The sequence below is a fragment of the Antrostomus carolinensis genome, unplaced genomic scaffold, assembly GCF_000700745.2.
Source record: "Antrostomus carolinensis isolate BGI_N321 unplaced genomic scaffold, ASM70074v2 scaffold3154, whole genome shotgun sequence".
Classification (NCBI taxonomy): Eukaryota; Metazoa; Chordata; class Aves; order Caprimulgiformes; family Caprimulgidae; genus Antrostomus; species Antrostomus carolinensis.
The window spans coordinates 30,598-52,104 of NW_010312713.1; the positions used below are offsets into that span (position 1 = coordinate 30,598).

Here is a 21,507-nt window from a genome sequence, read left to right on the forward strand (position 1 = left end):
TGAAACGCAAGTATGACCGTTAGACCACCTATCAACCTGTGCGCTGGTAACAGCAGTGCTGGACAGCATTCCTGAGCAGTCTGGCAGTTCAGGAATGTCTTTTGGTCCCAGAGGACTTCTAAACTCCTGTGTTAAGTTCTAGCTGCTGCAAATAGGTGGGGAGATATCCATAGCGTCACCATTTTCATGCTGCATTTGGCTGTGTAGGCTTATCCTCTGAGAGAGCCTTCTCTATTGAACTGATCATGCTCACAGATTTATCAAGCTAAGGTAGTCCCTTCTGCTCTTGTACTGCCTCCAGTCGTTCATACAGTTTCTACTCTTAATGCAATTTATCTTTTCCCCTGTAGTCCTTTTAACAATTTTTTCATCTGAGAGGTTAGAGGTGCGGTGTTTTGTTTTGTTTTAATTTAAAGATTCATGTTAAAGAATTAAAGATTTTAGAGGAAGGCTTTGGACAATTTAAAAATGCCAGTATTTATAACTCAATTTAAATTTTAATAAGGCGAGTCAACAACAATAAGGACTGCTTAGCTTGTGCTACTTGCTAATTAAATACAAATATGTACACATAATCTTCAGCTGTTTTATGAATGCACTGACTTCCTTGTTGAGAAAGTTGTGTGGGTTCATAACACTAAAATAATGTCATTTCATATGTACAGTTGGTCACAATATTGGATAAGCTGTAGCCAGAATTCCAGCTCTGAGGAAGAACAGACCTTCATGCCAGCAGCTCACGTGAACAGGAGCAAACTGGGCAGGTGGAGAGGGAGTGGTAAGGGCCACTTCCAGCCAGTACTACAGCCTAGCAAGGGTTGTGGCAAATAGCTTCGTTCCTGGTGGGGATACGTTTTGAACTCTAGTTCAGCTCAAACTTGGTTGAGCTGTGATCCAGGAACCTCTACCTATCATGGAAACAAGATGCTGTCAGTCTAGTGATTTGGCAGCGTTTTTCTACTTTGGAAAGCCCCAGTTCTCAAGCCAATATATTTTCAAGGAGCTTTAAGCTATAAAAGAAACTCCTGTGAGTAATGCGTGGTGACTTAACCACTTTCTTTTCTGCATTTCCCGAGTTCTAAAAATAACTTTTTGTGTGTGGTTTACCCTGGTGATTTTGATATCTGGACTGTTTTGACCATGTGCTGTATTTAATGCTGCTTTGTGAAATGGACAAGGTGAGGTTAAAAGAATAGTGTCTTTTGAAAATGCTTTGGATACCGCTTAGGTGATGACTGAGCTTTGGCAGGGGCTGCCCAATCAAGAAATCTGCTGCAGTGCCTTATTTAAGAGCAGTATAATGGAGTGAGGAATTAGGATTTAATGCAAGGGAAATGTGCAATGTGGGTGGGTCATGCAGATGGATTTTGGTAGGGAGATGAAAAAGGTTTCTGCAGTCACAGACACTAAAATTGCACTGGTGGTACTTGACTGTTAGCAGGCAGGAGAGATGTTAAATCTGATCTAAATCAGTGCTCATTTTTTCCCCAGATGAAAATGACTACTTATGGAAGGTTAGAGGATTTATGGGGGTGTCAAAACATATGGCAGATGGGCTGGATTAGGACTCATGAGTACAGTAATCCAAATCCTTTCTGCCAAGCATTACAGAGGATCTCTTCCTGCTGCTGAGCTACACTAAATGTACGCAGTCAGAGGAGCACAGGCTGTCAGGAGGCTCAGAGGAAGAGTTGCTAGTGAAAGTGCTTGTCTGAGCAGAGTTCATTTTGAAAGCACTTCCTTTGCACACTAATGTCTATGGGAAAAATGATTATATTATTTTATTTTAATAAATTGCTGTAACCCATTGTTTTTTGTTTTTTGGTTTTTTTTGTTTGTTTGTTTGTTTTTTCTTTTGGTTTGCTCTACAAAGCCTGGAAGAAAATAAAGCCAAAATGTGAGCTAAACCTTTCTAATTATCTCTGACTATATAAATACAGAGGGATAAAAGCTGTGCAAAAGTCATGGATATTGAGAGAAGAAAAAAGGGGAATAGGTTTGTCATTCCCCTTCTGAGCCAGCACTGTCTATGTGCGATTACAGGTTATTCGTAGCTGTAGTTAACGTGTAGTTAATTTCAAAAAGATGTAAAACTACTGGCTTTTTAGAAAATTCATGTCTGAAATATTTTCTGAGGAAGGATGCAAACCATTTGTGTCTGAGGGAACAAGAGGATATTTGCAGTTTACTCCTGTAGTCAATTAAGCTGAAGAATCCACAAGAGCTCCTTCTCTAGTGAACTAGTATTTTATGGCATGATAAATTAATACACTGGTGGGAAAACCATCTATTTGGATATTTCTCAGCAATATGAGTGAATGCTTAGGTATTTCAATTGACACTGGTGTAAAATGTTTAAAGAAAAATAATTTAAAAGTTTTGTTAAAAGCATGAAAAACAGTATTACATATAGATCTGTTGTGGTCTTTGTAGAAACAAGAAATGTGAGTATCTGGACCTTACAGATCTTAAATTTAAGCTAAAAAGGGAGGCTGCAAATAGTTACTCCAGCAGTGAGGATGGATTATCTCTGAGGTACAGGTTGTTGGCATTTCTAGGGCTAGGAGCAAGAGGCAAGCTTTTCATTGTTACTGTTTTATAAGGTATGAAAAAGATCTGAAAGTTTTTTAGCAGGTTTCGCTATTATCCATGAGGAATGGCATATCTACTCTAGCATGGTTTTGTTGAAGAACGTTGTAATGTGATCTTTCTCAGCATTTAATTGAAAAGTGCAAAATAACTATGTGGTCTAAGCAATCCATGAAAGCTCACTTCTCATCTGTTAATCAAGTTTCACTTGTTTAGTACTTGGGATGTCTTGATCTTTTGAGTGGTATATAGTCTTCCAGCAAAGACTTGCTCTGAATTTCTGATTAAAACAAACAAATTAGCAAAAAAACCCCCATCTTCCACTCCCCAGCCTCTTTCTTTCTACGCAGCCTTCTCTTAAGAGAGTGTAGAAGGATGTATAAAAAGAGCAAGAAATGTCACATTTAACATTTGAGAGTTGTTTATATGCACATTTGAAGGAAACAAGATTGAAAATGATTGAGCCAGAGGGGCGGGCAGAAAAAATTTCATACGGCAAATTATGATGGAAATGAAAGGACAAGTTGAACCAGGGACATAAGGTTTTACTGTGAGGGTGTACATGCAAATCCATGAAATCTGAATAATCATTTTATTCCAAATATAAACCTAGTTGGGAGTTTTGGTGGTAACCAGTTTACACAGCTTTATAACATTAAATGCATTTTAAAAAGTCCTGGCAGGCAGGAATGAAACAGTATCTGAGATGAGTTACAATGTATTATTCAGCTTACAAATAAAAGTAGATGATTACAGTAGGCTTTCCAGGGAATATATTCATCATAAAGTGCAGATGTGGGTTTTGATTGATTTATTACCAAAACTTTTAATTTTCTAGGATATAGAAGTATATAAAAGCTAATGAACTAAACTGAAATTAATACGGAAATGAAATGTGTGGACTCAGGCTTTACTTTATATATGAAAAGTACCAGCATTTTGTAGGTGGTTCTGATATAAGTATATAAATATTCTCATTACAAATTTGTTCGTTCCCTAATAATCTCTCCATTGAATTCTTCCTTATTGCCTCAAAATTGATTGAATTCATCTAACTGCCATTAAAAATTTTAAACTTCACAAGGAGGAACTCTATAGAAATGTGAAAAGGAATAAATTTCTTAATGAGATAAGCAGATAAATTATGATGACTAGACCACATCTTGTTACTGAAACACCAGTCACCTGATGGTAGAAAACCATTAATAACTGACCTAAAATGGAGCAGCACAATCATTTTTGTTTCATGAAATCAAGGGGAGAGTCCCTCCACAAAGAAAAAAAATGAGCTGTTTGAAAGAAATAAGATAAAACATTCCAGTGTGAGGTGCTACTTCTGAGTAACTGAGGAAACATTGGATAACTGTCCCAGGAATCTGTAGTGTGAGATGGAAAAAACAGACCGAATAAAATGAGAAATGATTGACAAATAAGTCTTTGTAATAATGGGGGAAAGATTATCAAAGTCCTTACACTGTGTCTGGAGCTATTTGGCAAATAGTTTTTCTTTTCTTACAGAAGGCGATCTGAGAAATTGAATATAAAAATATACATATTTTAACTTTTACTGATTCTTCTGCAAAGAGAGAGTAACCCAAAACAGCTTTCATTTAGGGGGCCCATGTAATTGAGAGCAGAACTTAAGCTCATTAGTCTGAGAAATGGATGAGAAAATCTTGCTTCCTGATTCTCACTTAGACAAAAGTGGTATGTTTCTACAAGTATTTGAATAAATAAGTGCTTTCAGATATAATGGGGGGGGAACCCAACAAGCAGCTCCAGCTGGCAAATATTGAGCTCTTCCATAAATAAGTGGGAGTTTTTCGAGATGCTAGCATGATGACATGGGTAGGTAGAGGCAGCTGCATGCTTCACATAATATTATTTAGATGAGTATGAAGATGTGAAAGGTTTTAGAGGACTTATTTAATATGGTGTGCTTGAAGACAAAAGCCCAATGTATTGTTTGCCTGTGAAGTGCAAAATGAAGTGGGGCTTCCAGTAGTAGGCAGATCTGAAGGCTCCAAGCGATCACTGTGGTTAACAGGCAGGAGCTGGAAGACCTAAATATGGAATCTGTGTCTGTTTTCCTCTTTTGCCTTCTTGGAAAGTTATTTAGTTCTCAGGTGACATACCTTAGGAGAGACTTTCATTAGGAAAAAGGGAACTGGAACATTCTTTAAACTTTAAATCTAGTTAAGGCAAGCTGGTGTTTTGGGCACTGCCAGGAGCAAAGAAAGGATTTGGGAGGTTATGTAGGAACCATTGTAAGGTTCCATAAATTCCACTAAAATAGAGTTTCCAAAGGGTTGTGCAACTAAATCTTAAACAAGGACTGACAACCAGAAGATCTCTAAAGGCTTGAGACTCTGCTACAGGCTTGATACAGCTTAAATGAAAGTCTGTCCTTTTAGTCTATGGTCAACAACGTACCCCAGTATTTTGTGATCCAGATGTCAAAGACCGAGATCAATAGTGTTTGTTTCCATTACCAAAAAAAAAGTTGTATCAGATATTTCTCAGTTCTTTTTGTTTATAAGTTATGGAATTAAACACCTGGTGTTGATTTCTGCTGCTGATTTTTTTTTTTTTTTTTTTCTCTAGAGAAAGAATTTGACCTTCTTCAGCATTGGTTTACTGACCTCCTGGGGGACTGCACTGCTGGGTGTTCGCTTATACTGGATGGGCAACAAGCCCCCAAGTTTTTCCAATTCTGACAATCCAGCAGCTGACTCAGACAGTTTTCTCACACGTACGCTCACCTTCTTTTACCTACCAACCAAGAACCTCTGGCTGCTACTGTGTCCAGATACCCTCAGCTTTGACTGGTCTATGGATGCTGTGCCTCTTCTGAAAGCAGTCAGTGACTGGAGGAATCTACACACTGTGGCCTTCTATGCTGGACTCCTCCTCCTTACCTACTCTAGCTTGAAGGGCTCCAGCAGTGAGAGAGAATGCAATGGGAAAACTGTAATGAACGGCAAGCAGAATGCTAATGGGCATAGTTGTCATTCAGAGATGGAGTGCAAGACACTGGAGGTGAAGTCAAGTTTTGCTTCAAAAGAAGAGAATGGTATAAAAAAGCATGAAATGCAGAAACTGCAGCTTCCTTCAACTGAGAACATTGTCATTCTGTCTCTGTCTTTGTTAATAGTGCCCTTTGTTCCTGCCACAAACCTATTTTTCTATGTTGGCTTTGTAATAGCAGAGCGTGTGCTGTATGTTCCTAGTATGGGCTTCTGCCTGCTGGTTACAGTAGGTGTCAGGGCCCTTTATGTCAAAGCCCAGAAGCGCTTTGTGAAGAACTTGATTTTTTGTTCCACTGCTGCATTAATTGTTTTCTATGGACTCAAGACTGTTGTCAGGAATGGGGACTGGCAGAATGAGGAGATGCTGTATAGGTCAGGGATAAAAGTAAACCCTGCTAAAGGTAATTTTTGCTCTTTATGGTGAATGTTTTATTTATTCCTATCTGTATTTACCTTTGAATTGGCTGATTTTGTCAACTATATCTAAAGAGGATACTTCAGGAAATGTCCTTTTAAGTTGCAGTAGTACATACATTAGTAGAAAATGAGGAAAAGCAGGAATAAAAAGGAATGTGTTTTGATTAGGTGTTACAGGTTTGGCGTTAACATGGAGAAAATGAGACTCTAAGGTAAGAGGATACTTTCTTTTTCATTGATCTTAGTTCTGCGTTTTGGAATTTAAAAGTTGTATTATTAGTATTGCAGACCCCACCCTAGTAATTTTCCACTTGGAATCTGGTATGTGTCACCCTAATGAAGGTTTTTCAAATGTTCACCAAATGTTCTGTTCGCTGTGACTACAAAATATAAGAAATAGTAAAGGACAGCATCGTGGTGCTGTTGTTTTAAATTTCATCTGATGCAAATAACGTCAATACTACATAATAAAAATGAGGAAATGAGGTCATATTATTCAGCCTAGAAAATGACTGTAGTTCCTCCTGCATACAAGTACTGTAAAGAGTTATTGTGAAATACTTATGCCTTCCTGTTAATTTATAAATATCAGCTATTCATAACATTGCCCAGCTACTTCTCTCAAAGGTTGTATCTGTGCCCTAATGAAATGTGACTACAGCTAGTGTAAACAACATCCAAACAGGCAGTAAACCAGCTAATTTAGGGATCGGTAACAATGTTCAGCTGTGGCTCTGTGGTTTCAGCATATACAGCAGATCCAGCTGAGATCCTGAACTCCATGCAGCCTGGCTGTACTGCTCTTGGCACACGAACAAGTTTATATGAGAACGGTCAAAATACCACCTGTGAGCGCAATGTAGGCATTGACTAAACCTTCATTATTCACAATTCATCAGAAGTGAGAAGGGATTACTTTCCCTTTCTGTGAAAGAAAAAATTGACAGTGCTTAAACATATTGCACTTGAGTTTTTTCAGTTCTCTGCTTAGAAGTCCATTATGTGGTGCAAAGTCATCTGCTGACAGAGGTGTGCTTCTCGATTAGACAGTTATATCATGCCATAGTCTAAAAGCTGTGATAGCAAGAGGCAAATGCTGGTGTTACTGTGAGCTGATAGGGAGGGAAAAAGCAGATTTGGCAGATAAGATGCCTTGCAAAGCAGCATTATAGTAGCTTGTCGATCATCAGTCTGATTTTGTAACTCTTCATACGCTTTGTTACCCTAGGTAAAATTATTGTTGCTGCAGTAAGTGACTTTTTGCTAACTATGAACAAACATCCTATTTCTTTTACTTTTTTTTTCAAAACTGGTGCAGGAGGGCAAGGAACGAAGAGAAGGAGCTGAACAGTGGGACAGCACACCAGAGTGATTCTATGTCACTGTGAGACTTACCAGTTTAGTGGTGATGTAAAGCTTGCATTAAAATTTTAGATTTCCTTGGAAAGGATAGAGTGTGTCTGCACTTGATTAAATAGTTAATATATGTTCCATTTTTGTCCTTGGTGGAGATCCCCAGATATCCCAGACTGTATTAATAGTTGTCTGCTTGCTTTAAGCCAGTTTTGTGATTAAAAAAATATATATATTTCTAGTTTTTATGCAGTAGTAGGATTGGCTGCAGTGTTGTCTGGAAATTAGGCTATTGGGTATTATGCTCCCAAGAGACAAGTCGAGCTATTTTCATCATACAAGTCTCAGTATGCACAGACTTATGTATATATGATTGTCTGGTTTCTTGCCATATAAGCTGACATTAAGTTTCTTGTAAGATATGCAAAAGCAAAGACAGCATGTCAGGGTGGTGATATAGACATGACTGAGCTGACTGTAAATCTCCTTAAAATATCCTGTTAAACTTCTGCTGAATATTTACTAGCCCACACACATTGTAACATGGCTGGGTATCAGAAACTCCCAGCTAATGCGACCTGTCACCCAACTCTATTCATTATTGTGAATACTTCCTAGATTATCCCTGGCTTTGACTATGCTAATTTTATTTTCTATTTCTCATACAATCAGGCAAGCCTGACTGGACTAGACTGGCTGCCAATCTTGCCAAAGCATTAGGAGATCAACAATTCAGACTACACTTCAATAATTAAATAAGTTTGACATAGGAAAAACAATTTATTTTTGTTTGCCTTTTTTTTTTTTTTTTTAGTTTTATGAATGCTAGTGATAAATAGGCTATTCACAGTGAGACAATGGACTGCTCAGTCAAATGGTAGAGTAGAGAAATGTTTTCCTTCCTTTTAGGCTGTTAAGAAGAGGCTGCCACTCCTCATTTCTGTTTTCCTTGACTTGCAGTCATTTCTACTCATAAGTATTTTCTTACTTCTGATTATGTTTGAGCAGTGGGATTATTTTCCCTGCTGGTTCTGCTTTTCCTCTCTTCTCCTGCAAAGAGCTTCTGAACAAGAACTTCTTCTGTCCTAGGCTAAAAAGCAAAGAGGAATCCCTTCAAAAACTCCCTGTGTGGGAATTGATAATGAAGTAGTGATCCACAAAGACTGGTTTTGCTAAAGGAAGGAGCTGATCTGTTTTGTTGCAGAACCACCTGTATGCTGGCCTAGCAGCCACAGCCTTTCTGCAATTTACATTTCTGCAGGCTGTTGTCAATCACTGACAACATGGAAAAAGTACTCAAAAGCACAGTGGATGGCTCATCTCTTAAATCCCAAAATACATCATGGGAGAGTCAAGTGAGTAGAAGGTAGTACGCTGCCACGGATGTGCTGGCTTTCCTGGCTGCCTCGCTGTGTGGCAGGCAGCTCCTGGCCCTTAGCTGGTGGAGTCATAATGAGGACTTGGGATGCCTTAGCTGCGTCCGTTACTGGGCTTGTTCATCCGCTGTTTTGGTTATGGCTGGTATTTCAAATATCTTTAAAGTGATCTGAGACTTGCCTCATTAACAGTTTGTCAACACTTGAGGGAAAAATAGGCAAGATTGATTAATGTAGTTTATGGATCCTGAAGTGGCTGTATACAAGTTTTGACACTAGGGAGGGAAAAGTGCAAGTGTTTCTCTCTGCTACCTTCAACTTAATGAGCAGCCTAACTGATATAAAACAGCTCACATTATTTGAGTGTTCTTTTATAGCAAAGGAAGCCTCCCAAAATGTAAAAACAATCAAGAGTTAAAAATGGGCGGTAGCTGTCGTGTCTTTTTCAATTAGACAGAGTCATTCTGTGGTGATGATTACCTCGTGTTTAATATAAAATTATAATGACACACAAAATAATTGTTCTCATTATTCCTTGTTATAGCTAGTTTTCTCGGTAGTATCAAAAGTTGGCTTCAAAGAGCATAATCTTTTTTCTTCAGGCCATTTTGTACCTTGCAGTCCACATCATAATGATCTCTGTTCAGATATTTTTGTTGTGCTGTTACAGACACTGATAAAGAAGTAGAATATAACAGAGAGAGGCCTACACTGTTAGACTGCTGCAGAGATATTAGTTGCTTGGTCATATTTACTGATAAAATATTAGTCTCCTGGTGTTTACTGTGACATTTGTTAAGTAAACTTTGAAGATCCCTCCTGGAACTAGCTGCCCTGCTACACCAAGTGGGTGCTTAACTTGAACCATACGTTCAAGTCTTGCTAAACTCATATATGTGACTATTCTCTCTGCAATGGAACATGCAGCAAGAAACAGATACTAGGCTGCTTCCAAAATCAATATTACCACATTTTTGTGGTGCTATACCTGGTCTGATAAGCCCTGTCTCACACATGGCACTGGTTTAAGTTGGCATTAGAGCTTTTGGCTTCAGAGCCAGTTGTGCATGTGGCTCAGATATTTGTCCTTGTTCCATCATGCATTAGTGTTAATGAAATGTCCTATGTTTACATCTTGGGCAGGTTAGTGGGACTTGAGTATGTGCTTCTGTCCTTTCCTAATCAGTTCTGCAGGGGGTAAAAAAAAAAATCCTTAATATCTGTTACATGAAGATAAAGTTGAGGTGAGAGGGTTGAGTTTCTTGGTTAAAATAAACTCTACTGTTAGAGTCAAATTGCTCAAATGTTTCTGATAGGTGATTAACATGTTGCCTTAAAAAAACCCCAATTCTTTCAGACAAAAATCATTCAGATCATCTATGGTTTAAAATTCATTTTACCTCTTATAATCCTACTTAGAGTTAAAAACCTTGTTCTTAGCATCTTGCTTCTTAGATCAGTTACCGCATTGTTCTCAGTGGGCAGCAATGAGACCAAGACATGGTGTTGACAGAGAAGAGTATAGAAGTTGTTCCATACTAATATAGAGAGCCACTTTCCTTCTGTCTTTCCATTTTTCTTCCTGCTACCAGCTCTTATGAGTGTGAATCATTCAATTTTGCTTAATGTTTTCACAAGATATTCTAATACTGAAATACTTTTCTGGACCACAATGTTCCTTTTCTCTGTCCTACTTTTTTTTTTTTCCCTTTGCAACAGGGATGTGAGATCTTCTTGCTTCATTCTACTGCATTTGTGCCTGTAGAAGATTTGTAGAACTTCTTTTGGATTTTTTTTTTTTTTTTTTTTTAGCATTTTTTGCATAGCATTCAGCCTCGATCAGTTTTACTCCATGGAACTTCATGGATAATTACCTTTTCTTCCCCCCCCCCGCCCCAGTTTTTGGTTTGTTTTTTTTCTCTCCTTATCATCAGTTTAGCATCAATCTTACCTTAAGATTAGTAAGGACTGCTTCTTTATGCGTGTGCAAATGTCAAGATACGAATGTGAAGTTCAGACTGTGAAGCATCTTAATTGAACAACAGTGTCCAGAGTAGCTGTATGCTTATCTGAGAAATCATTAAAAAGTAGCAATTTCATTTTTTGTTTCATTTGTAGTTTTCATGTAATTTTATGTAATTAGTTTACTATTTAGTTTACTAATACATTCTGCTAAATAAAATTGAAGGAATTCTTAAAGCTGAATTTAGAATTTAGCTTATTTAGTCTGATCTGGGTAGCATAATACTTGCCTTTTGATCTGAACTAGAAAAAAATTATACTCTTTTTATTATTTTTAAAACACTAAATTTAATTTTGTTATCCATGTTGAATAATTTGTAGTGTTAACTTCCTCTTTGTTTTACCATTATTAAGGCAGCAAGCAAATGTATTTGCTATAAGAATTGGTTTGTTCACATTGGTATGTTAGTGTGTTAGTGTGTGGGGGGGAAATAACATGAGTTAGTTTTGTTCCATTTACGTAAATTTGTAATTGTTAAAAAGGTACCCAAATTTGTTTTCCCCAAAGAGCTCCTCCTCCAATTAAAACAAAACAAAACAAAAAATCCCCAACAAAAAAACCCCCCACAAACAAAAACCAAAACCCTAAACCAGCAAAAGTAGAGATTGTATGTTCTAGTTCTGTGCCTTTGGGTAGAAGTAAATATTAGAAGCTGTTTCCATCTGATTTGACAGCTTGCTGCTGTTATCCTTCTCTACTTAGAAAATGATTCTTTGATAACAGTAACTCTCAGTAACAGGTCTTCAGCAGACAATGAAAATACCAACTTAATAATGCAATGAGGAAAAGTAGTTGCAATACCTTGTAGTAAGCTAGGTAAAGAAGCCATATTTCCCTCAAACAAAAAGGATGCAAAAACACAGAATTTCCCATGATTATTAATATTTTTGTATCACTAGTGATGACTGGAGACAAAAGGAGAAGAAATATTTTAAGATACGGCATTCTTTGAATATGTTTATTATTAAGAGCATACATTTTGCTGACAAGAAGCTGAGTTCTCTTGTAATACCTTTAGAGCTTTGTTTTTGACAGCTCTGGCAGGCACTCTCAGCTAGTTGTTCACCACACTTTTTTTTTTTTTTTACTCCCAAATAAATTAGTGTGTATTTTAACAAACAGCACATTGGGCATTTAAAAATACTTTGAGCACTTGGGATTACATTTCAGTGTTTTAGTGCATATATTCATTTTTTTATATGCAACTTGGTAGTAAAACTACAACTTATCTTTGGGTCAGTAGCCCAAAATATTCACCCTGCACAGTAATTATTTCTTGTTCCTTTGGATTATTTGACTTCAATAATATTAAAATCACTCTAAAAGTGGTAAAGGTCTAACTCAAATAACACTGCAGTGAATGGAAAATGCTGTTTTTGAAAAATAAGGCTTAAGGAAGAAAGTAATTTCAGGGAACAGATTGCTGCAAACCAGCAGATTTTGAAAATATAAAACCTGCTAATAATTATGCACAGAAGTTTTGCATATTATCACTGTTAAGAAATAATAGTGATATGAGCATAGCATCTGTAATTAGGTATTCATGAGTTTGTTTTAGTTTGCTAATGAGCTCTGTAGCCTTTAAACAAGCCACTTAAATCTCAGTTTTTTCCCTCTGGACTGGGAGTCGCGTTACCTATTTTCTTTAGACATGGATAATTTTTGAAAAATTTTGGTGATACATTATTTTGTTAAAACCTCTCCACATTTAGGATAGTATAATACCCATACTAAGGTAGTTGGTAAATAACTACCAGGATACACAATCACTACAGTGATTTGTGGCATACTTTTTAGTTAACTTTTTTTGATGTAATTGTCATAGAAAAATAACACCAAGTAATTTTCAGTCTTCCCAACAGCTTCATCAGAACTTTCCAGTAGTTAATCTATTGACTAAATGTTGCATGGATATTTCCTTTGACTTCTGTTTTTATTTTCAACTTTGATCAGAAACTTAAGTGTGGCTGTTTCTTTTGAGAAGAAATTACTGTAAAGGTAGTATACCTTCTGTCAATGTAAAATGTTTCTAGCTGTCAGCAATAACCCTTTAACAGCTACTGTATGGGGAAATGCACCCAATAATGCAATTATCTTAAAGACGTGAAAAATTAAAAAGTCATAATTCTATATTAAATATAATTAGTAATAAATTTATATGGCTATATAAGTTTATTATTGATGTATATACATTATGTAGGGTATACTGTGGTAAATTTAATGTCTTTGTTCATAACAAAAATGGCAGAATTTGAAGGGTAACTGTTGTACAGGATGCTTCAGAGTTCTTGAAATAAATAGGAAGTACTTTTTCTATCTGCCACTCATAGCAGCTTTAAAAGAGAAACCTCAACTAGTAAGTGAACCACATAGAATTGTTTGGAAGTTAAATAAAAAAGACTTGTCTCTGAAAATAGTGTAGGGCTCTCTAAATCAGTGGTGCTGCTGCCCTGGATGATTAGAAAGTGTAGAAGGAATGGCCATTAGTAAGTTGTGTGAGAAACAGCCATAGTTATCTAGAGCATTTGAGCATCCTACAGGCAGCCCAGCCTCAGCAAAGCAGTCTGGTTATGGTAAATATGCTGGAGAGCCAAAGGAAAGTGGTTTACACTTCAGTTAAAAAACTGAATTTATTCTCCAGTGACAGTGTTCTCTCTTTCAGTTCTACAGTAGTACTGTAATTTCCTCTGAAACCCAAGTCACTGTGGGATATCTGCTTCTGCTTCATCAGGTTATGAGAAAGACCAATATTCTTCCTTTATGCATATAGAGAACTGCAAACAAGGCTACTAACTTTTTTTTCCCTGAGTGCAGTCCAACAGAGTCTCTAATCTGTGAATCCTGAATAGCAGGAGGATTGGAAGAGAATCTGTTGTTAACTACTAGCTAGACTTTTTTTGCCTTTGCATATACTAAGAATTTAAAGAAATAAACGATTTTGAGACATGGACTCAATTATCGTGTTTTGAGACATGGAATCATCAGACTGTTATTTCTTCTCCTGCCTTCCCTGAGGTGCTCTGCAAAATCATTCAACAAAGTCATCTGTGCTAACAACTATGGTCAAAAAAAACCTGGTCAAAGAAGGATTTCTTTTTTTTTTTTAGTAGGGAAATGGATTAAGTTCAGCATTTTCTTTGCCAAAAAATGGTAGATTTTATTTTCCCATTTGATTAAAAGTCAGGCCCTGAGTCCTTATTTATGCACTCTAAGAAACTAACCTGATTTTTTTCTGAGTGAAAGAGTTAGTGTTTGTTAGAGGAAAACATGTTTGTTCAAGTTAGTTCTTAGGCTGAGCATGTTTGTTTAAATGCATTGGGTAGTCATCCAATTGTTTCATTCTCTAACCTTTTTTCAAAATATGTCAACTGTGAAAATTTTTTCTTTACATACAGATTTTCACCTCGGGTTACATGTCTTCATTTTCTTATCTGTAAATGGTGTCATATAAGTACACACTGAGGTCCCATTTCTCTGGTAGAGAAAAAAAAACCTTTAAAGTAAACAGGACACTGAGTTACTTACATGCCTCTTTATACCTCTTTTGTCAGTGTAAAATGGCAGTGATAGATAAATACAAATATTTCACTAACATTTCTAATAGCCTTCCTTTGTAACAGGGAGCTTTATTTGCACTCAAGCTTGGACTAACGTGCATAAATTGAATTATGGCTGATACAATTATAGCATGTGCAAAAGGTTTGCATATAGAATCACAGAATTGTAGTGGTTGGTAAAGACCTTTAAGATCACTGAATCCAACCATAAACCTAACACTACCAATTCCACCTCTAAACCATGTCCCTAAGCACCTCGTCTACCCATCTTTTAAATACCACCAGGGATGGTGACTCCACCACCTCCCTGGGCAGCCTGTTCCAATGCTTGACTACCCTTTTGGTGAAGAAGTTTTTCCTAATATCCAATCTAAACCTCCTCTGGCGCAACTTGAGGCCATTTCCTCTCGTTCTATTGCTTATCACCTGGGAGAAGAGACTGACTCCCACATCTCTACAACCTGGGAGAAGAGACTGACTCCCACATCTCTACAACCTCCTTTCAGGTAGTTATAGAGAGCGTCTCCTTTCAGCCTCCTCTTCTCCATGCTTAACAACCCCAGCTCCCTCAGCCACTCCTCATAAGACTTGTTCTCCAGGCCCTTCACAGGCTTTGATTTAATTTACAGAAAAGATAACAAAAGAGAGGGACTGAATGCTCAATGTCCTGTCCTTCTCTTTGCTTGGATGCTCTAGCACACTGAACTTTTTCTTCCAGTTCTTAAAACATGGAAGATATTTGGAATATGGACTACTAAAGATAATAGTTAATAATTCTAGTGTCTTTAGTTTCACTGCTGACAAAAGATGAATAAGGTAATTTTATGGCCCACCTTCCACCTGTATTTCCATACCAGTGTGGATATTTATTGGCTGGCAAAGCTTCACAGACTCTGTCTTGCCTTAATAAGTGATTTAAAACAAAACCATACAACTTAAAGTGTCATGAAAAGCCTGCTTCCTGGATAGGCGCTAATTTGCCTTTTCCAAGTCTGACATACGTTAGTTTGAGTACTCTGACTGTTCTCTTGGTTTGACAAACCCTAGCACTGATTTCCCCCTCCTGTGGCTTCTCTGGCATGTTTCCAGGACACTGTCCTCTCTGTTCCCCTTTCCTGGAAAGGAGCCAACATGATCCATCTACTTTAAACTTTGAGGACCAGAGCTATCATTTCAGTCAGTTAAGTGCACCCTTCCATTTCTGTAGGAGTCTGGCTTACAGTTCACCACTTGGGATGTGAGTGATAATTTTGAAATATATCATAAATAATTATTTTTAGAACAATGCCTGCTGTTTAAAAAGTTAAGTAATTTGACAGATTTACTACATGGTCCCCTCACTCGAGTCAGTTTAGTACTCTGAAGAATTCCTCAGGGTTAATCTGAGGTCTCTGGGGTGCACAGAGTTCTCCTTTTCCACTTGTAGTTTTCTGCTGATCTGTCCTCATCTTGCTTTCTTGAACAATTTGAGTCCATTGCCTCTATAAAATATGATTCCTTATGAGAGTTTTGAATCAGTGCTGGTTGACTGCTTTGCTCCTGACCCTTGTGAAGTTTCATGATATGGGAGCTTTATGGCAGTAATGGCTTACTGTGTTCATATACTTGCAGTGCATGCATAGCTAATAAAGCTGTGCAAATAAAGATGTGATCAGGTTCTGCTGTGAATCAGAGCAGAGACTAGATCATGTGTTGAAGATACTATGATCTGCCTTTTCTTTTTTTTTTTTTTCTAACCTGAATCAGTTTATTCATCTGATTCATACCAAGTCTTCCCAAAAATCATTTTAGAATGAGGGACAGGTGGCAGAACTGAATTGCCTGGAGGGTGGTAAATGCAGGAATTCCTTAAAAGTGTAATTCCGCTAGAGCTGCTGTGTCATGAAACACTGCCCTGAAGTAACCTCCGGCAGTTATCTCCTTTGACAACGAGATTTCCGTTGAAATAAAATGTAATCTATGTTTATCAGTCGTTCGTTATTATCTTTTTGACAGATAAAAAGCTATTTCCTCGTGCACTGACGTGTGCCAGCACTCCTTGGAAAGCAGAAAACTCTGGTACTGTCAACAAATCTGTGATCTTGCAGTAGTTTTATCTTAATCAGAATATCTACATCAGAGTTGCAGTATTAAGCAAAACTGAATCATATAAAGACTGGTAAATGGGAGGACGTAACCAGAACAATATGTATGTTGATGTGTTGATTTGTAAAGAATATGTACAAAGTTACAGTGAGGTGGTGATTTCTGGTTTGAATCTTTTTAGAGGTTCTGCAGTGTGACCAGTGGCTTTGTGGGCTGAATCTGGTTTAACAGGACAGCTTTTTCTGGAGTATTGCTTTTGTTTTGTGGGAGAAGTGGAAGGACTGACGGTGTAGCACACTGGCTACATGAGACGTGAGATGGTACCTCCATCTGAGAGATGAGTGGTTGAGGAGCATGTTTCTTCCTGAATTTGTTGACTAGTACTGAGTGAGAGCTGTGCTGTTAAGAGTTTCTATAATGTTAGCCTGAAAATATTTTACATTGTTGATACATAACTAAAACCAGTGAGGAAATGTTATTTGATCCTGTAGCACTTCAAACAAAGCTACTGGTGAGAATTTCTTCATACAGTAGCCTGTCACGTGTAGTGAATTAGGGTGTCTACGAGAAGCAGGAGTATATGAGTATACTTATAATTTTTCTTTGATGCTTTGCTTTATTCTGGGTGCTTGCTAAAGGCTCTGGTAATGTGGTATTTACTATTCAGGCAGATTGTGGAGCCCTCACACATTTGAGATTAGGTTCATTAAAGCTAATTGGATTACCAAAATCTGCAAGTATGTCCTAGGCAGAATGAGGAGTCCATACTGTAGACTAAACAGAGTAAATGGTGAAGCCCAAGAACACTTTACCAGCTGGTCAGTCACATCTCTCAGGTTCATTAAGCTGACAGAGCCATTGTGCCATCCTTTGAGGAGGAAATGTTAATTGTCTGTAACAGTAAGTGGAGGGGCTATATCAGGCAGTGATGCCTAGCATAGTATGAAGTCTCATGCTTTCATACCCATTTGCATCAGGGTTTCAAATCTAAGAAACAAAACTGAAGCACTGCCTGCCAAAGTCAGTTGGTTCAGTACCTGTGCTGACATGGTGTTGGATGGCTCTCAGAGCTCTGCATAGTCTTCAATTATGTTTTTCTTTCACCTGCTGTCATTCCAAAAGCCCTGGAACTGATCAACAAATGAAGTGTTGAACAAATGATATAAAGAACACTCAATAAAAATAATAATAATATATAAAAGTTAGGAGGTGGTAAATCTCTAATACAGTCTGTCTCAACGTTACCGCATACCTACTGATATGAAAAAAAAAAAATGTGTAAAGTAGATTAAACTCATAAATTATGGGTATATAGAGACCATTTATCCCTTTAGGAAACAAGAAACAGGGCACTTCTGTTGAGTTAGCAAAATGAGGAAGCTTGATCCAAATGTGTTTATTAACAAGTGAAGTTTTTAGAGGAAAATTATTGCAAATGATAAGAATGAATTTGACAATTTAAAAAAAAAAATTCTTTGGAGTGATAGGAAAAATATAAAAACCTTGTACAAACCATAATGTAGAACTTAAAACTTGTTCCAATTTCAAAATAATATCCTTTGGAATTTACATGAACTTTTCTGTTCTCAGACCACTTAACAAACATTATCTAATTGATCTTCTGAATGTTTTTGTGAGAGACAGTGGGTCTGTATTGTAGAAAAACTATTTAAAATATTGACCTCTCTTTATTTCCTTTTCTTGAGTGTGCAACTGAGCTTGCAGAATTTTTACTGGGGAAACCTATCTGCCTCTGTTCATGAAACTTTCCCCCTCTACAACAAAGTGATTGCCTGATTAAATGTGAATGTTAAAGACTGGAGCACCACTTTGTTTTATCAAGTAGCACCCTTGAAAGGAAAAAGCTATAAGCTGCTGATGAATCTAACCTTCCTACAAGGAGGAAAAGGTGTTGTTCTTTATAGCTATGGTTAGAATCTTTCAAATGTGAATGATGTAAGTAGTGCTGTGCTCTGTCTTCGTGCCTTACTCAACAAAAGTGATTTGTAGTAGTAGGATGTTGGAAATGTGTTGATGTCTGTTGAAAATCTCAGCCTCTTTTTTTTATTTTTTTTTTCCGAGTAGGATGAGTTTTCCACTTACAAACATTGTGACTAAAGTTTCAACTTATTTCTCATGAAGTAGACCATGCTCAGAAGTCCTCTAAAGACTCAAAGAAATGCCAGATTTTTACAACTTTTGTTTATTTTAATTTTATTTTAATCAAATGCAAGCTTTATCTGCTCACAAATGTATTTTAGGAAGGATGACACTTTATCAGAGGCTAAGAACATAGATCAAAATATAAAACACATACACCAATATCGTTGTTCCCACAATGCTTAAACTGTAAGTAACTTAGTTTTCTTGGCCCTCATTTTGTGAGAATACTGGTTATATGAGGAAATGTTCCTCACATCTCTCTTCTGTGTTGCAGGGACACTTTCTCTTCTTCCTACTTCATTCAAAGTAATGCATTTATGTTCCATTAGTGTCCAGCTGCATTGTTAAAGTAGGCACTGTGCGAAAAACCCATAGTGAGATACAATCCTTGGCAGAAAAACCTTGTAATTAATGGATGAGTAGCAAGTGTCAAGAGAACAAATAGAAAGGCATCAGGAGGTGAAGCCTACTGAACAACAGACCAGCGACACAGTTGGAAACAGAATATACCGCTTTTAATTCCCAGTTTAGCACCTGTAATTTTAGCAGGAGGGAGCTGAAAGCACAATATTTCCATATTTCCTTCCTGATGACAGGAAGGTATCTGTTTTAAGGGTATAAACTTGAAGAACATAAGAAAAATCTTTTCATTTTCTGTGCAACATGCTACATTAAGTTTATTTTAACTGAGGCATCCTCTGCTGTCAGCATTGTTTCACAAAATTCTTTTATTTTTTTAATAGTCTGTAACCTTAGCAGTGGTCCAGTGCTCTATGTAGGGCAATACATGGCTTTCAGCTGTTAAAGTAGAGCTTCAGATAGGTGGCAGAATTAACAATTTTGTTCACAAAATGTCTGACCTAGAAGTATTCAGTGTAGGTGCTAAGAATTAATAGAAAAACATACTTATTGAAAGTTCCAAGAATATTCAATATTCTATTTGCTCCTCTCTACCACAATGCTGAGAGATTCAAAACATGCTACTGCGCTTGACTGCCTACAGGATGAGGTGGCAATGCAAATGCTTGTAATTCATGAGTTTCACACTGATACCTGTAAAGTAGTAATTTATAGTGCAAAATGAAAAAGTGTTAAGAACAGATGGTAAAAAGAAAAAAAAGAAAAAAAGAAAAAAGAATTGCCAGAATTGCCCTAAACTAGAAACCTGTGTTTTCATGCTCCAGGAATTAAAGTCTACATAAAAGTTAATAGCAGAAGAGAAGAGGTTATTTTTGGTTTTATTTTATGCACCAAACTTTTAGAAGTTAATGTTCCATCAAATCTTTTATTGTGACAGCCACATATAAACTGACACCCTTTAATATATGCAGCATGGTGAAGGCCAAAGGCATCTTCCCCATGCTATTTTTGCTGCTTTATCAGAAGCATTGGCTGGAAAGTAGTAAAAACTTTTACTTTTCCATAAAGTTATTTTAGTTCTTTCAGATTTCATTCCATTACACTAGTAACTAGTTAAGTAACTAATTTCAGGAAAAAACCCCACTGAAAATAAGTCATACTGTGATGTAAATTCTTGGAAGACTTCACAGCATTTCAAAGCGAGAAGTATAATTAGTACTGTTTCCTCCTTGTAATGTTTTAAATTTTGTTGTACTGCTCTAACCTCTTTAAGATTTCTTACTCAACAAGTTTGGAATGAAAGAAAACATAAAACTTTGCACCAACTGCAATGCAAATTTCAAACACTGATGCTATGACCAAGAGGAAATGTCCCAAATAATTGATTTATATAAAATGTGCATATCCTAATTGACTTGTAAGCCTTGGAAGAGAAGAGAAGCAAATGGAAAATCCTTTTGGGCAGTACTGAAAACAGAAGAAAGTATTTAAGAAAAGTAAAATTAGGATTCTCACCCTTCAGTTGTCATCCAAATGAATGTCTTGCCAACAATAATGGCTAGGAACTTCAAGAGGTTTTGAGAAGGATGATTCTTTGGAGCTTTACAGCATCTGTTAGGCCCACATGCTCAGTCGTCTTTGATGAACTTGGAAATCTGATTTCTGCAAAGTAAACGGGAGCAGAAATAATTTTTTCATTAAGTTCAGATTACTGATGGCTTAGGTATAAAATAGTAGGGGAATATGGAGGAGCTACTCTGTTCATCAACCTGATGTGGCATGTTTTGATACCAATCAACATTACTTTTACAAATGTAAAAGTAAAAGCACCTCTAAGGCATTGATAACTGTGTTGATAATCACAATAGTTCTCTTTTCTAGTCCATTTTTAGCAGGGACACAATGATCTTCTTTGTCCCATTGTTTTGTTTGGAGGGAGAGGAAATAAAAAAATATTATTAAAAAACCTGTCAGGTAAAAACCTATTTTATTCAACAAACAAAATGACCTTTAGGACTTAGACTAAAAAATACTTTCTCTTATCATCTTTTCATATAGTTTGGAATTGTGGACTATTTTTCAGAATTACACATCTTTGCTCTTTAAGGGGTTTTACATAAGTTGAAGTGGGTTGGTTGTTATGTTCTCAGTCATACTTGCTCCCCTCTCTTACCCTTTGCCATATCTGGCAGGTAAGCTTTCTTTCCAAAAGGAACTACTCAGAATTAACAAAAAAAAAAAAAAAAAAAGCAAATGCTGTTTCTCTACTGAAGTCGAACATTAAAGGAACTGATAAGCTTTTTTTTTTCCTCCTTTGAAGTAGGACAGATTTTATTTTTTTAAAATTACTTATCCTGTCCCCCTCTCTAATACCATCATGCAAATATTTACATTGCTAAAGAAATTGTTACAGCTCTGAAGTGGGTTATTTATTCAAATACCAGATTCATATTTTCTGCTGTGCTTGTGTTTTTTTACAATCAAGGATTCAGTTTCTGAACTCCCACTGTATTGAGATTCTTGTGTTAGTGTCCCTTATCATAAATGTTACCCAG

The 21,507-nt window shown here is 36.8% G+C and overlaps 1 protein-coding gene across 1 annotated transcript in view; it reads left to right on the forward strand.

The window, feature by feature from the left end:
• Positions 1-5,199: 5,199 nt before the first annotated feature.
• TMTC2 (transmembrane O-mannosyltransferase targeting cadherins 2) overlaps positions 5,200-21,507 on the forward strand; it is a gene marked incomplete at its 3' end in the record, with an annotated part of 84,387 nt that continues 68,079 nt past the window's right edge. The window contains exon 1 of the mRNA XM_010167077.2: positions 5,200-6,019. Coding sequence (XP_010165379.2) covers positions 5,272-6,019 — 748 coding nt within the window. The remainder of the gene's footprint in view (positions 6,020-21,507) is intronic.